General features: G+C 34.8%; 1 protein-coding gene across 4 annotated transcripts in view; it reads left to right on the forward strand.

Moving 5' to 3' along the window:
- Positions 1-16,658, forward strand: part of NRG3 (neuregulin 3) — a 428,187-nt gene that overhangs the window by 172,619 nt on the left and 238,910 nt on the right. For all 4 annotated transcript variants that reach the window (XM_080402857.1, XM_080402854.1, XM_080402855.1 and 1 more), the window contains exon 2: positions 1,492-1,621. In XM_080402857.1, the coding sequence (XP_080258983.1) occupies positions 1,492-1,621 (130 nt within the window). The remainder of the gene's footprint in view (positions 1-1,491; positions 1,622-16,658) is intronic.

The raw sequence follows: 16,658 nt of genomic DNA on the forward strand, positions 1-16,658 counted from the left end.
CCCCAGGATGTTTTTTCTCTCCACTGAAAACTTTAAACTACAGTATTTTCTCTCTGGGTGGGGAGAGAAAAAAAAAAAATCTTGCATACAAAGATCAGGGTGTGGATTTTCTTATTCTTTTCAAATGTTTTATTAATCTTCCTTTGCTTAGTCTGGTTAACAAGGAAAACTTGTAGTGCTATTTGAGATAAGAATACACTAAGAATGAAAAAAGGTTACTTTGAAAGACTTTTGCAATTACTTGAGTTGTCTTGCAGGACAGTACTTACAGGTGTATTGTATTTCAGTGTTTTGATTTTCACCTTGGTATTAACTTGTTGGATATTTACTTTATATCAAGTTATGAGAAAAGAGCAACTTAATGTGTTTATATAATTTTGAATTTGTAAAGATCTATGTGCATTGAGCATAGCTTCATTCCTTTGATAGCAGGCAGCAGAATATTTTGTAATTGTATGGTACATAATGTCCACCTATAATTTTAACATATAGCATATTAAATCCTGGTCCTTTTCCCCACAAAATAAGTAGGAATTTAAACTTTGAGAATTAAGTTTGTATATGGACATTGAATCATGGTGCTCTGGAAATCAGTGTCTACTTTGAAAATCACACTTCATTAAAAAGAACCTTGCCTTAGTGAAGAAAATTAAAATATCTATCAGACATCCTCCTTTGAAAATTTCACTCAATTGTTGAATAATACAACCGGATTGGGAAGGTTAAAGAGATATATTAGAAGACAGGAATGATAGCTCACCCTGACGTGCTGTCAGCCTATTCCAAATCTCATCATGTAACTGCTTATTCCAAAGTTACAGCCAACAGTCCAAACTATAGTCAGGTTTTTGAACTGTGTTGCTGGGGTGTTTGGACAGACCTATAGAAACCTAACAGACAGTGTACCTGAAATGACACAGTCTGTGGTGCATTGCTTGTATTTAAGTTCTAGGCCAATTATTGTGACTGGTGATTCAAATTACCATTGTCCTTAGGTTTTTGGCTTTGTTTTCTTTTGTTGTGTGGTTTATGTTGTGGGTTTGTTTTTTTAAGGTTGTTACTATATTCAGTATTTTTGCTCCTTTTTCATGGAAAAGTATTTTATTAAAAACCATATGTCAGTATATTAATATAAAAATACAGCTCTTGGTTAAAGAATACAAAATAGGTGTGCTTACGTTTTGGAAGGGATACTTTGGAAATTACAAGTACTTGAAATTATACTGAACCCTGCTGTATTCTAGTTCATTTTTCTGGTAGTTTTTCCAAATACAAGGTTCCTTTTGTGAATCTTTTTAAGAAGCTTGATTGCAAATAATATTGGGATTACACTGAATTTTGTGTGCCCTGTGCTTTCCGTTTCTATTCATTAGTCTGTCTTGATCAGTTGATGTTACTGAGACCAATTTGATCAAATTTACTTAACGTATACTTTAAAAACATCCAATATTTAGCCTTTCTTTTTTGTTTGTTTGTTTTGTTTCTCCATAGATACTACAACGTATTCCACTGAGCGATCTGAGCACTTTAAGCCATGCAAAGACAAGGATCTTGCATATTGTCTCAATGAAGGGGAATGCTTTGTGATTGAAACTTTAACAGGATCACATAAACACTGCCGGTAAGTCATTTGTGAAGAAGTTGCAAAAAAAGTCTTTTGTCCAAGGGAGAAAGCATTAGAAAAACGTAAAAATTCAAACTTAGAATGTTATAAAGCAATGACATTTGCCTCCAATTTGATTGCATCCCTCGTAATTGATTTTTTCACTAATCTGCAATCTTTCGAAATAAAAAATGAAAATAGAAAAAGCAACATTTTGATTATTTTTACAGATAAGAAACATCTTCAATATTCTGTTTTGTAATCATATAAACAAGTAAGGGTTAATGTTTTGGGTTTTTTTAACATGTTAAAATCCTAGGTTCTTCTACATATCAAAGTGTTCCTTTATTTTGGGTGCTCAAAGTGGAGCTTTGACAACAGCTTTATGCACTTTTCATTGACTGAGAGTAAAACTCGTTCAGTTAATAGTTTTAAGAATTAGGGTTTCTTAAGTTTAGTTACTGAAAGACAAAATAAACTGTAATATCCATCTGAACCTGCTATATAGCTGCTGTACAGTTTTATACTCCTGAACTTCTGTTAACATCTATCACCACCTTGAATGTATTTGAAAGACTATCAGAAAGCAAGCCAGATCTCCAGATGTAAGTATTCTAGATGTAGCAGCCAGTAAAAGGGAGTGATATGCAGAAGGAATACTGTAACATCTTCATAAAGATGAGAATAAAAATACTTCTGAAGTATTCAAACGATCTTTTAAACGGAAGTGGTCCAAAATGAAAACCTGTACTTGTGATGTTTTAATTTACTCCTAAGATACTGTATGTGGCATACAGAAGGTGTATCTAAGATGCTTATATGCCCAAATTCTAAACTAGCATATAAATACATGTATAACGCTAATAGAAATAATACATCCAAGATATTCAGAAGCTTTCCTCAGTGATTTGGGACTTAAGCTGCTAAATCCCACTGAAAGTAGGAAAAAAAAAAAAAAAGTCACAAAGTCGTAGGTGCCTGGTTTGAAAGTGGAAGTTTATGGGTTTCAGGATTGATGAAAGTCTGTTTATCATTAGAACAGTATTCCTAAGATTTTTCCTTTTAATACTGTGCTGGTAATTTTTCCCCATTCAGTTGTATATGCTTCCGTGACCGTTCATTTATCGTCTTTGTCTTCTTATGGCACGCTTATGAAAATGAGTCATTAATTATGGGAAAAATGATGAGTTTTTCAACTTTCACAAAAAAAACACCAAACATTTTTTTTATCAAAGCAGCAGGTGTGTGATTTTGTTTTAGTGTCATGAGCGGATCAGAATATTCAAACTGTACAAAACTATACAAATTAATAGCATTGATAAATTGATATATAGGAGGATTTTTAATTAGGGTGGTAAATTTATTTGAACAGACTATTGTAGTAAACTGTATGGATTATACTCCTGCAGATATTTAAAATATTATTTCATAAGAAATCAGTCTCTTGTTTGTTTGCTTGACTTTTAAGATCTTTCGTCTTAAATAATAAATAAATATATATTATTTATTTGCATATAAATATATTTATATATAAAATAAAAATAAACAAATTCTTGTTTATTTTCTGTGATTGTAAGGCTGCAGTCTGACTAAGGGTTAGAAGTTTTTTCCATCCAAGCTTTCCCCCTTAACTAAAGAAGCTGGAGTGATGAGTTTTCGTTCTTTCCAGCAGAGTGGTATTTTTTCATTGCTTTCTCTTGAGGTTTTTCTTCCATAGGGAAATGTGGGTGTCATTTGTGAATCTGTTGGCTCCTGTGGGTAACAGGTTTGCATTGCTTGTACAAGTTTCAGGCATTGACACGTTCTCTGGGAATTAAACATCTGCTTATTTCAGTGGGTACTTTCAAGTGTGCAATGTGAAAAGACACGTATAAAGCAATAAAAATTCATATAGCAAGAGAAGACACCTTTTAAAATTTAAAAGGTGATAAAACTAGTCATAATGCTTTGTAAGGACCTTCAACACTGCAAGCAGCAGCTTGTTCAGGATCACTTTTATGATACTGATATGTATGTCATTAATGAAGAGAAACCTTTTAATTTGACCTTCAAATTCTGTATCTCTACCTTGGTAACAGATTATGTGTCTCTTCGTTAGAACCAGTGTTGTAGTGAGTGGGATGCAGGTGGTTTTCTATCTGTAGCCTAGAACCATGTTCTGAAATAGCAGCTAGAATGTAAGCATATAGAAAAATACAATATCTGTGTACTGTATTTGCCCTCAAAGTAGGAAAAAAGTAATTTTCCCTGAGAGAATGAAAGCATTGTGGAATTCCCGTTGCAATTAAAAGAATCATTTGAATGCAGAATTATGAAGACTTAGAGAGTGAAATGATACTTTGTTCTCAGAATCAAGCCGCATTGTGTATTCTCATTGGGAGTTTGATTTTGTGTATGTTCTGGGAACAGAGCACCAATTTCCTGAAATGGGAATTTGCCATGTGGAACAGCTGCAGATCGAAGACCTTGATGTAGCAAAAAATTTTGGTCCCACTTCCTCAGGTTTAAAGAGTGTTAGTAAATTATATGCTTAGGCAGTTGTGCAGTTGTTCTTTTTGTGTGTACGTGTTTAAGGACAAAAATGCTAATGATTGTTAAAGCAAAAAAAAAAAAATTAGATACTTGATAGCAATTAATATATACTTGAGTTAGATCCTGGACCTCTTCTGTATGCTCATGAACCACACTGTCAATGCAAACATCTCAACTGGCAGTTCAAGCACCTTTCAGAGTTGACAAAATTCATCATACTCTTGTATGACGATAGATGAGCATGTGTTGAACTCCGCAGTCAGTAACGGCATTGGCAGCTGGATGTTGTAGAGCACTGTCTCTTATAACTTTTTTCTGTTTTGAGATACATGCCTTACTAAGATTGAACCTTGAATTTTGGCGAGTAGGACTAGCATGCACCCTTGCTAAAGGGCAAGAGGGAGGCCAGTTGTAGGAGACCACTGGGAACAAGGCAGTCTGAAGCAGCCCTGCTCATGCATCTTCCAGTCTTAGCCACCTACAGTGCAGGTTTCCTGAAGTCATGGGATTTGTTTTTTTAGTTTAGTTGACAAAGTGAGGGGAAAAGGGAAAAGGAAAAAAAAAAAAAAAAAAAAAAAAAGGAACGCTTACAGTTTTGAATTCTATAATACCATTTATGTTTGAACTTTTTTTTTTTTACTCCCTGTCTCTTGATAAAAAATTTCCTGGGGATGTAAACTGGCAGAGTTCTCCTGCATGGTTAGATAACAAGATAAGCTGGATGTTGTTTGTGCTATTTTAAAGGTGTGAATTCAGTATTTATTTTTGTGAATGGTTTAACGCAGGCTTGTTTTAAGGATAGGGTAGGTCAACAGTAGAGAAACATCAAATTTAGCTTCTCCATATGCTGGTGGATTTTTTTTCGGTTTTCTTTCCCTGTTGCCGCCTTGAGAGTTTAAGCTGAATAGTGAGGGTGCTTTTATTTGTTGTTTACACAAAACAAATCAAGTAGACAGTCAACACTGGCATGTCAGCATTTAACTGGGTATTACATAATGCAGGCTTTAAAAAAAAAAGGTAGTTTAGGATTTGTCTTTACAATTTTACTTCAAAGACCCTATCTCAAGTGACAGTGGGTTTGGGGGGGTTGTTTTGGGTTTTTTTGTTGTTGTTTTGGGTGGGTTTTTTGCGTGAATCCTACTTGTTGGGTTTTTTTTTTCTTTTTAGCCCCTTCATTTTCTTCTGATTACCCATTTAGGACTGGAAAACACTGGGTGAATGAGTGGCTAAAACTTTTGAGGGGAGAAGAGGATTGTGCTGTTAAATTTCTCTTCTGAAAGAAGCCATTAAGACTATTGTATATGCACTGGAAATCTTGGCATTGGCAATGAACTGTAATGTCATCCTTATTGATTTGAATACATTGGATGAGAGATTCTTTTGTCCTTTCTTCCTGTCCTTCATCTCTCCTTCACAATGCAAGTGGTAGAAAACCGGAATAAATTTTCTAACAACAGAGAGTGAAAGAACATATTCACAAATGCACAGTAAACAAAATATCATTCCCAGTTAACCAAATTACAGCAGGCTGTACATATACATCTAAAGAGCATTACTATGGTTGCTATTTGAGAGTTCTCAGATTTCACAGGACAGGCTACTTTTGATGCATCTGTCTTGCTCTAATGAATTTTGAGATTGATGATCTTGCTCATTTTTAAGCATAAAAATTACCATTTTTACACTTAGTTGATTAAAAAATGATACTGGTGTTGCTCGGCTTTGTTTAAAATCTGTTGTGAGACCAAAAGGATTAAATTCCCATTTAATGAAAGTCCAGTTTGGATAAATGGTTTATATATTGTCAGGTTTTATTGTGAGTCTTATGCACAGTAGTAACTGTAATCCAGGCGTAGCTCTTGCTGCCAGTAAAAGCAGGAGAAAGGGATCAAACAAATGGGACTTTAGAACAGCTCTGAGCATGGCATATGATGCATGCAGTTAATAATGTTAAAAATCTAAAAGGATAAAAATATAGTATCCTCATTTTAATTATGTGGCTTGTTACCTAGGCTTTTGCAGTCTGACCTAGGTGTCTTGAAGTACCAGCTAATCCATTTGGTGTGTCGTCCCCCCCAGTCTTGTGTTAGTGACACTTTCCCAGGGCACTTGCAACTTGTAAATACAGCAAACCCCCCAAAATGCTCACTACTGGATAGCATTGAAAAAATAAAGCGTTTAATTAATTTTACAATATTACAATGTTAGCTTCATCAAAAATACACCGTTGCATTAAGCTGGCAACATACCATACAGCTACAAGAATTTAAAGGAGGAAGACAGCTGTGCTTAAAATTTAAGATACTTTCCATGTCAAGGGCAATCAACAGCCCTCCTGTTGTGAAAATTATTGATTTATGAGCGTAGCTGGAGCACATATCTAGGTAATATTTTTGTAGTTGCACACATCAGTAGCTGGAAATGCTACAGTTTTTACTTCCATGTTTACTTAAGAAAAGCTGAGGTGAACTTGAAATACCACATTAGGTAGCTCCAAGCTGTTGTTAAGCACCTGTATTTTAATAGATATCACACTGCATTATTATTCTATCACCAGCTTATTCAGCAGTGCTTTCACAACTTGTGGTTGCCTTCAGCAATGTAATTGTTTCTGTTGGCTCCAAGGAAATAGCCTGTGGGCCTAAAACCTTGTGACTGTGATACATTTCAAAACTCAGGCCTGTAAGAAGTTAGGAAGCAGAATTTCTGGCCGAGACTACAGTCACGTGGATTGCACAACCCAAGGGCAGAATCAGGTCAACTATATTCATATACTCAAGACAGTGCTAGTAAACAAAAAATAAGTAAAAACCATTATTTCTTTAATATTAATAACAAATCTGCAATTTGCTTTTCCCTTTTTTATTAGAAAACCTCATGCTTTTTGTATCTAGTTTTAGATATACTTTTTTCCTTCATACAAAAAGCACCCCTAAAACCCAAACTGCTTCTGTGCATTCTCTTTCAAGCTCCTGCCCCTTGAAATTATAGGAAGACGTTGCATGGGTTTGCTGTTGCATGCTTGTTTTATCCTTTTAAACCTTTTTAGATGTAAATTGTGAAGAATAATGGTTTCTGAATCTCAAAATCAAATGGTAGACATCTCTAGGTATAGTAATTTTCTTGGTATTACCTGATCTTACATGATATTTACCATTTGGTCTGAAATTTTCTGTAATCAACACATAGGATTTGAGCTCATTTAATTAGGATCAGTTAATTGGAATCAAAACAAAGTTGTGTTTTTCCAAATACTAACCTTCACCTGCATAATAACAGTACTTTCTCGGTTATCCATCTTCTTTTTCTAATAGTCCTCTAAAATTAAAACCCTTCAAGTCTGATTTTGTGGTATGAGATTACAATAAAACACAAATAGTTTTTAAATTTAAAGATTGAGTCTTTTAACATCCTCCCCTGGTGAAACAGTGCAAGAGCATGTTATCTGAGAGGTACACTAAACACGGCTGTGTTCAACACCTGATCTGTGCTTTCATAATTTAATATTCAAAGATAGGGGCCCTCAAGAAAGCTTCTTGTCAAAGTAATTATTGATTAATTTTCACAGTCTCAACACTCCATTTTACAGTAGTTTTTATTTACAGATTATTTTCTAGATTATTGCATTTAGCAGATACTTACATTCTTCAATCTTCTGTAACTTCTGTGGCAGAAAATACTTTCAGCTTGAAAAAATATATATATGCAAATTGAAAAGTCTTACAAAGTTCAATTACTTTCAAATATCCGCAAAACTGAGTGTTTTAATGCAGCAGTGTAACAGTCTGTATTTCAAACATGACAGACGTTTTCCTTGATGTGTTTACAAAAATTCACCCTTCAGCACATGCTTAAGTTTTTGAGTACCGCAATAAATTGCTCTTTATTACTGTTGTTGCTCTGGGTATCATTCCTGCATGCATAAGCAGCTCTGTTCACCAGAGAAGTCACTGGTAGAACATCTATTCTCCTCCTTAAACATTTTCTGAAAACAATTTTTATTAATCTTATTATTTGGGGGAAGATAAATTAATTTCATGAAAAAATGAAAGAATAAAATAAAGCTTTCTATATAGTGATGGTTTTAAGTTTCTACTGAGATCCTGTACTTGGTATTCATAGTATTTCAGATTTTATTTGCTTTCAGCTGAGCACCTTAAACAAACCAGATTTCCTAATGATTTCCTTTGAAAAACTTTGATTACTTAACAGTAACAGTAATTTCTTGGTTCCATTTCTGTCTTTTGAAGTCATGAATTACACTTCTGCTTCAGGTTATGATGAAGATGTACTTCTCCTGTCAGAGCAATAAGGTAAAAGCCACAAAATACTATACACATAAAATTTATGCCCAGATATTTAAATTACACAGTAATTAAACTTAATGCACCTGTGATTCATTTGATATAAGAAAATGTCCATAGAAATAAATCAAGATCCATAGTCTATTTAATCTTGTTTGAAATGCTTATTCAAATTATTATTCTTGAAAGAGTTTGAGGAAGAAGAAGAAATAAAGGAGCAACTGGGTAGCTGTGCATCCGAAGTTAATGCTGAAGCTTAAGAGAATGAACAGGTTTTAAGCTTATGTCAGCATGGAGGACTGAAAAACTGGAATTCATTTCTCTTTCCCAGAATACTAAAAGACTAATGTAAATCCATTTTCAGTTAGCGTGAATTATGGAAAAAGTAGTTACAGGCTTAGCATGTCCCTCGCCTACTTTTTAAGCCACACATTTGTAGTTCACAGATAATAGCTGTCAAATCAGTGTTAATTCTTTCATTTATGTACGTACACAGTTATTTCTCAACCATAAGAGAAGTATAATTTCTTAGAACAACCAGTAATGTGAGTGAAACAAAAGTATTTCTGAAAGCTTTAACTATCATCTCTTTCTGGAGGACTGGAAGAGAATGAGACCCAGTTCTGCTGCCTTTGCTTTTGGCACGATCCCTTCACTTAGCTGAAGGATGTGCTGGACTATAACCTTCAATTTCAGTAGAGAGAAATGGCAAATGTAGTTGCCAGACCAGCAGCTGAGTTAGCCTTCCCCCCGGCCCCAGCCACTACCAATAATTCTTATATTTCTTGATTTGGCACCTAAGTGGGAGATCGGGAAGCAATGCTGTGCTAACATTTATTCTTGTGTCTCACTAGCAAGAATATGTAAAGCCGGTGGAACCTTAAATTTTTATCACCACCTTTTCTTGTGCCTACACATGTTTTTGAAGCTGGGTCTTGTCACTATAGGTTAGCAAGGCATCTTGATTGTATAGCGTATCTCCACTGGCAGAGATGATTCAAATCCATTCTATATAAAATACAAACTTCCATGAGGAAAGTTGATCTGTTAACGGAAGAAACTGTATCCTGTTTCCTATTTCCAAAGGGAAAATAAAGTTATTTTCAGTTCTATCAGTATATCAAGTTATATCAGTATATGCTGTCTGGAACTAAATAAAGGATGAAAAGGTATATTCTGGAAATTGGAAAAATACAAAATGCTAGAGTCCTTCCCTGCAAAGGAATATTCTATAAATTTATAAGAATTTGGTTTTTTTCTCACCTTGCTTTCCAAAACTTGCCAGTGAAAAAGGGATTCTGTATATATAGATTCTGTAGTACAAAGTTTTTGTAGAAAAGAAAACCTTAAAAGGCATGGGTGCAAATAATTGACGGCATATGCTGCATCTGCCTTGAAGCTAACGTATGCAAATATTCTGCTATCAAACTGCTTTTAAATTAACTTGGAAATGAGTTAGGGTTTTTGTTGTTGTTTGTTTTACCTCCCTTAGGCAGGAAGGAATTTGTGAAATGCGTAATGCAGACATCTGAAATCTCTCTAAATTCTTATACTTGCCAGTGCCTTAAGTACACTGTAAGCAGTAACATTTCCAACCTAACCCTGTCTGCAGACCTTCTCCCAGTAGATCTGCTGGAAGGAACCTTGCTAGGAGAAGAAATAAACTCTGGACAGTTGAGTCATTTAAATAGAAACAAATGCCAATGATATTAAAATGCTAGTTGCCAAGATTTAATCCACTACTAATCTAGATTGATGTAAATAAGAAGAACAGAAAATCCCATTTCCTCTACCCCTTCCTGCAAAGCAAGCCCTTCCTACTATCTGTGACAGGAAGAGGGGAAGTGAGGTAAAAATATGTGGATTCTGTACTGTTACGAAAACTGTGTATCTGAGATTAGCTAGGCAGACAAACTGTCATATATGAATTATGTTAAAGAGATAAATATTCTGATTCTTTGCCTATACCCATTACTGTAGTGTTTAGGAGTGAATGGATCATTTGAATTTGAAACAAGTTCATTGAATTTAGTCCAGTGCAGGTAGTGATGAACTCTTTAAGCAACCCGCCAACATTATTTAAAAAGGAGTATCTATTAAGAAATGCCAAGTATAAAATTTATGTCAGGTATGTTCAGAAGTATCTCCAGAAGGTTGTTGGGGAAACATGTTTTGTGATTGCAGGCTGCCCAGAGAGGCTGTGGAGTCTCTTCTGGAGTCATTCAAAACCCGCCTGGGCACCACCCTGTGCAGCCTGCTCCAGGTGAGCCTGCTTAGGCAGGGGGGTGGACTAGACGATCTCCAAGGGTCCCTTCCAGTCCTGACCATGCTGTGATCTTTTGGGCTATATTTGTGCTTTATCAGTCACTTTGCTAGATTGAAAACTACAGTTTTTACAATAATTATGCTGTTGAAAAAGGCTAGTGTCAGAAAACTAGAGTAATAATTTGACTTCTACTTGACTGGCATACAAATTTGAGGTCAAACTGCAGGCTGCTTAAGATACTTATAATGTGCCAGTGATATCTTGTTAATTGCGCTATTGAAATATAAAGGATGTGTGACAGAGGAATGTCATATACAGAGACGAAGTTAGAGGTTATCTCTGGAATTACTTCTGAAGGGCAAGCCTTTGCTATGAATTACTAAGGCCACGTAAAAGGAAGTTAAACAGTTAAAAATTATCATTTGCCTGTTTTGCAGTCTGGATTATAATGGTGGACACCATAGGAGATTATTCAAGAAAGCACTTTTGCCTGATGTCAAGCTTGTTCTTAAATTGCAACTATGGAAGCAGTACAGATGTTTCAAACTCAAAAGTAACTATCTATGAATTTCTTCAGAATTTCTAGGAAAAAGGAATTTTTATCAGCCGTATTGGACACTTTTTAGATATTCTTTCTTGCTTTGTACAGATCTTTCCTGTGTGGCACTTTATGGTTATGACATCATTTAGATGCACAGCTATGATGGGGCAAAGTGAGATTTGAAGGGATTATACCTCTGGGGAATTTAGAGATGCTATTACAGTAAATAAGGGAGAAAGTTCATTGGTTTTTTTCCTTAAATCTTGATATTATTCAAGCAAGATTAATCCACAGTAGCAAGTTAGAGACAAAAAAAGCATGAAGATCATCTTTCTTCAGAGATGTTCCAATTACTTACCTTTCAGGTACAGGGTCTGGTATAGTCTAGGACAGAAAGTTTTTAAGGGATATCTATGTATTTATATATTTTAATAGATAGAAATATAGAATTTATATATTTCTAATACCCTGCTAGGCACTCCGTGTATGAAATGAAGTATTCAAAGAACTTTGCATCTTGGGAAAATAGAGGCACACCATAAAATATAAATATTGTAGAGAAAAAATTGATGTGTGCTATTTATTGTAATATTACGTGTGTTGGAAAAGGAATTTCAGGCTCTGGTATGAATGTGTATGTGATTTTTACCTCATCATGTAATTATCAGAATAACTTTTAAATAGGTTTTGTTGTTTTCTGAAACAGGATTTTGGTCACTTCTAAAAGTTTAATGTTCAAAACTGGTCTTACGTCTACTTAATTAAGTCCTCAACTGATTTCAGTAGGAATACTCGGGTTGAATAAAATTTGAAAATTCCATTGTGTCTTATATTAGAGTATATTTTGGGTAATTATTTTAAACAGACAGATGAATATTACAGCTGCATACACTTTTTTTCCCCTGCACGTCTCTGTTCTGCTCAGTCATGGCAACTACAGTTTCAAGTGATTTCTGCGTATTTGGTTATGTGTAGCCATCCATTCTTCTCTCGTCTTTTTCTCTTAATTTTGTGCTTAAAGAAGAAGCAACTTGAAGAACAGTATCTAGGATAATTAGACTTAATCTCTTGCTGCCTTATGCCCCGAAAATCAGAAATTTGATATTAATTGTCCAACATGAAGACAAAGGAAAAAAATATTAGTAGTAATTTTAGGGAGGGTGAGGACTTGGAGTGATCTTATCTCAGAACTTTACTTTGAATTGCAGAAAATAGAACCAAACTCCAGAGGTTTGATATGTTTTTAGTTATGTTATACGTTTTGTTCTAGTTTTTCCAGGATGGAATTGGTTAGATGACTTTTAAATATCTAGGATGACTTTTAAATATCTAGCCTTTTTCTATTTCTCAACAGGTTTTTCCCCTTGTGCTTTTTTTCATTTTCCCCTTCAAATTAAAATTGGACCTGTGGGAAATTCAAAGGCAGAAGGTTGTTGCTTTGTTCTCCTTCAACTAAAAAAATAACCCAAAACCAAAAACAACCCCCCCAAAAAAAAAACAACCCCCCCCCCCGAAACAAACCAAACCCCCAAGGCTTTTGGTTTCTTTGAATCTGTAAACCATAGAGAACCACGTTCCTGCAAACAGGAATAGAGGAGAAAGCAGAAAAGAAACAACAGCAGAGCCAACTGTTAGTTTATGGCATAAAATGAATTTCTGATTTGCCAAGATCTGTAGGTCTTGTATGCAAGTACTTTGAGAAAAAGTTTCAGTTATTGACTAATGAAAATATGGCCACAAATGCTCAATGTTTCTGTTTTCTTTAAGGCCACTGGGTAGGACAGGACCATTTCACAGTGTCCCCTGCTGTTTCAGAGCTCAGATGTGAACTGCTGTTTTTATTATGCGTTTATTGAAAATGATGGGTATTGGTGCCACAGTATATTACAAATGTCCATGTGAATTGAACCAGAGGAGGGATTTTTAAGACCAGCACTATGAGAACGTGTCTTGACAGCAGACATTATAATAAATATTTCTCTTTAAGATTTTTTTGATTAATACTGAATCTGAAATTTCATTAAGGGGAATATTATATTATTAGAACCTCTTCAGTATTTAAAATTAAAAGCAATACGTGCAGTGTTGTACCTGAGGAATAAAGCCAACAAAAGATGGTCTTTACAATATACACTCGTTTTGCTTTTTTTAGTCTTATTTTCAGCTATCATCATTAATGGGATTTTTCTTTTCTTTAGAGTTTAGTCACCTTTGGTAGATGTCTAATACAGTCATTGAAAACTGGGCTCAAAAAGGATCTGGGGATGTCATTCATGGTCACACAAAGGCAGTAAACTTCTGTCAGATGTCTGTCTGACCTTCTCTGAAAGACCTCTCAGATTGGTGATTTTATAATGTTCCTGGTCAATACATTTGAGTGATCTTTCATCTTTCCATAGGAAGGATTTTTCTGAGGTGCAGTCTAATTATTTTTTAGCAGAAATTCATGCCTATTACTGCTTGTTCTGTTTAGCATGGAAACATTACTGCTTTCTTTGTAAATTCTTTTTACAGCTTATTTAAGTTTATCACTTCCTCCACACAATAGTCTTTCTGGAGGCTAACTTTTCCAGTCTTGCCTCAAAAGTGATGCTTTCCAGATCTTGAATTCTGGCTCTACAAAGTTTAAGTAAGTTTAGTTCATGGGAATGATTTCACAAAGGCCTTTGTACCACTTTTGGGGCAGAAGATGAAGACTGATTCAGTCTACTTAGTTGTTGGCTGCACCCATGCATGTTGGCCATGTAGCTGTCACACTTGGTGACTTCAGGTGTGCTAACTTTGCAACCATACCAGAAAGCTTACTTTGTACTAAGATCATCTATGCAGTGTAGGATCAGCTGATGTTTTCAGGGTCACTTAGATGGCTAGTCTGCATAAAAATTCTTACTAATAGGCAAAAAAAAATACTTTGCATTTTCTAAAATATTTCAGTCTAAAATATTTAAATTGGAATGCTAAAAATAATAAGGAAGGGGTAAAGAATGATTACAAGCAGTAAAATGCTTTAGAATATTTTCTTCAAAAGCTTTTGGGCATCAGTTTTGTTTTCTGAAATGAAGGAGTCTTCAGCAAAAATTTGAGCTTATTTAATCAATTTCATCTTCTGTATATTGAGCGGGGTTTTTTGTTTGTCCCCCCACCCCTACTTCCTCTCTTAAAACCAATAAGGAAAACTAACAGCCTTGGGACTGTTCCTTGAAACTCAATGACGTAATATAGGTGACTGTATTTTTATAACAGAACTGAAAACCATCAAATTTTCAGATCCTGGTTTTGCCTGATAGGCAAAATGAGTTCTTTTGTACAACCTTAGCTAGTAAAACATTTCATCTGTGTTAAAAAAAAAACAAAAAAACCAAAAAACCAACAAAAAACAAAAAAACAACCCCCCCCCCCCAAAAAAAACCAAAAAACCCAAAACACCTCTGAAACCCCCAAAATCACTATTTTGTAGAATGACAGTAGAATGACAGAAAGAGGACAAAAGGCAGAATCAAAATACCACTTTTTTCTGACTTCTCACTAAACACTTAAATCACCAAGATGTGTAATGATGACTCCCACATATCAGATAGGGGGTTTTTTGGTTTGTTGACGGTTTTTTTTGTTGTTTTTTCCTTTCTGTTCCCTCCAAATTTACATTAGCCGCAGGTGATTGTGATGACCTGCTGTGATCTCAGTGGTAGGTGTGTTGCTCATCTGTTGATTTCTAAGGTGATCATCCCTGGAGTAAATGGTGTAACTTCCTGTTCTATTTTAAATCTCCATTAACATAATCAGTTCCCGTTGGAAGGAAACCTGAGCATCCCCACGTATCCTAACATCTTGTGTTCTGTTGCATAGCTTAGCATACTGCTTGTGATCTGTGTTAAATCATGTACCAAATGTTGTAATTGAGAAGTTAGAATAAACCCCCCTGCAAATAGGTCAGCATATACACTGTGGATATTTAACACTTGTCAGAAAATCCTTATGGTGTAAGGTCGTTACTGTGTATGCTGGGAAGTACTGCAAGACTCAGCAGAGCTTTAGTTGGGTGCCTTTATGTAGAGCTTTAATTCTGAATAGAGCCATGATATTTTATTTATATATGTGTTTTAAATCTCTGAAAACTATCACAACCAAATTAATTTAAATTATGACTTCATTTTTATCAGTAGTGTTGAATATGAAAACTAGCTTTAAAATGATGCTTTTAAATTCTGTATTTTGAACATACTACTAAATGTTTGCTTGTTTATTTTACGCTCATTGGAAGGTGCAAAGGAAGCACTGGATATTAAATATAAATTGATTATTAAATCACCATGTTCTGGAAAGATGACCAAACGTGAACAAAAATGTCACCTTACTGAGTTATAGTATTTACCACTGTCTTAGCTTTGAAATAAATGCAAATAGAAAGTTCAAGGTCTCTGCACAGATTATTGCATTTTTAATTCTTGTCTTCTGCTGATGTTAGATCTGAAAGGAAATTTGTCCTGACCTTATCAGGTGCTGTTGCATGTTGCTTTCTGCATACCTGTCAGTCTGTATTTCTTATTATCCATTATTCTCCTGGCAAGGACCTGCAGATGCTGCAGTTCCCTCCCTGAAAGTGCAGAGCCTGCATGCTTTAGGAGAGCTGGAGCTGGTGTGCGAATTTTCTGCAGTATTCAGCTGATTTCAGTAGTCCTAATCAAAGCCTTCTGACTCCATGCTGGAACAGCAATAATACAGTAATAGGAGAAAAATGAAAATTGTCTGGTAAATCCTGAACTTTGAGCACACAAGTCACTGGATTTCTTTTTACAGCAATCTGAAATTGCATGATTTTAATTAGCCTTTACACCTTGAATGGGAATGGCAACACTGTTGACTAATTTCAGGGAAATAAAAAATTTACATTTTTTTAAGATTTTTGGACATTTTTTGTAAATATTTCTAAAAAAGATACAAAAACTACAAATAAAAAATTAAAAATGAATACATAAAAAATCAAGATATACAATCACAATGTCTAGCTTTGATGGTAACAATCTTTTGCTCTTGGAGCAAAGTATAGTGAAACAATGAAGGTTTTAGACAATACTAAAATTTCCTTTTAGAAATGTCTTTAATTGTGGAAAATTTAAGCATATAAACATATTCAAGGAATGAGTTTTAATTTAATTTTGTGACAGATATTGTAGTCAAGTTTGTAATTTCTGTTCTTTGGTTGAATACAAATACTTTGAGCTGTAATATGAAAAAAAGTATGTTGCTGATAAAGAAATGATATCCAGAAAGATGATGTGGTGTAAGGTACAGTTGTGTGCTTAGAAGAAATATGAAGAACATTCTGCAAGATAAATTGTAAGACGTACTGGATGTTTTCTGCAAGCCGTGTGGGTTTGTGATTTATTTTTAATGAAGCATGATCTGTATTAA

The sequence above is a fragment of the Falco punctatus genome (assembly GCF_963210335.1).
Source record: "Falco punctatus genome assembly, chromosome: 9".
Taxonomy (NCBI): domain Eukaryota; kingdom Metazoa; phylum Chordata; class Aves; order Falconiformes; family Falconidae; genus Falco; species Falco punctatus.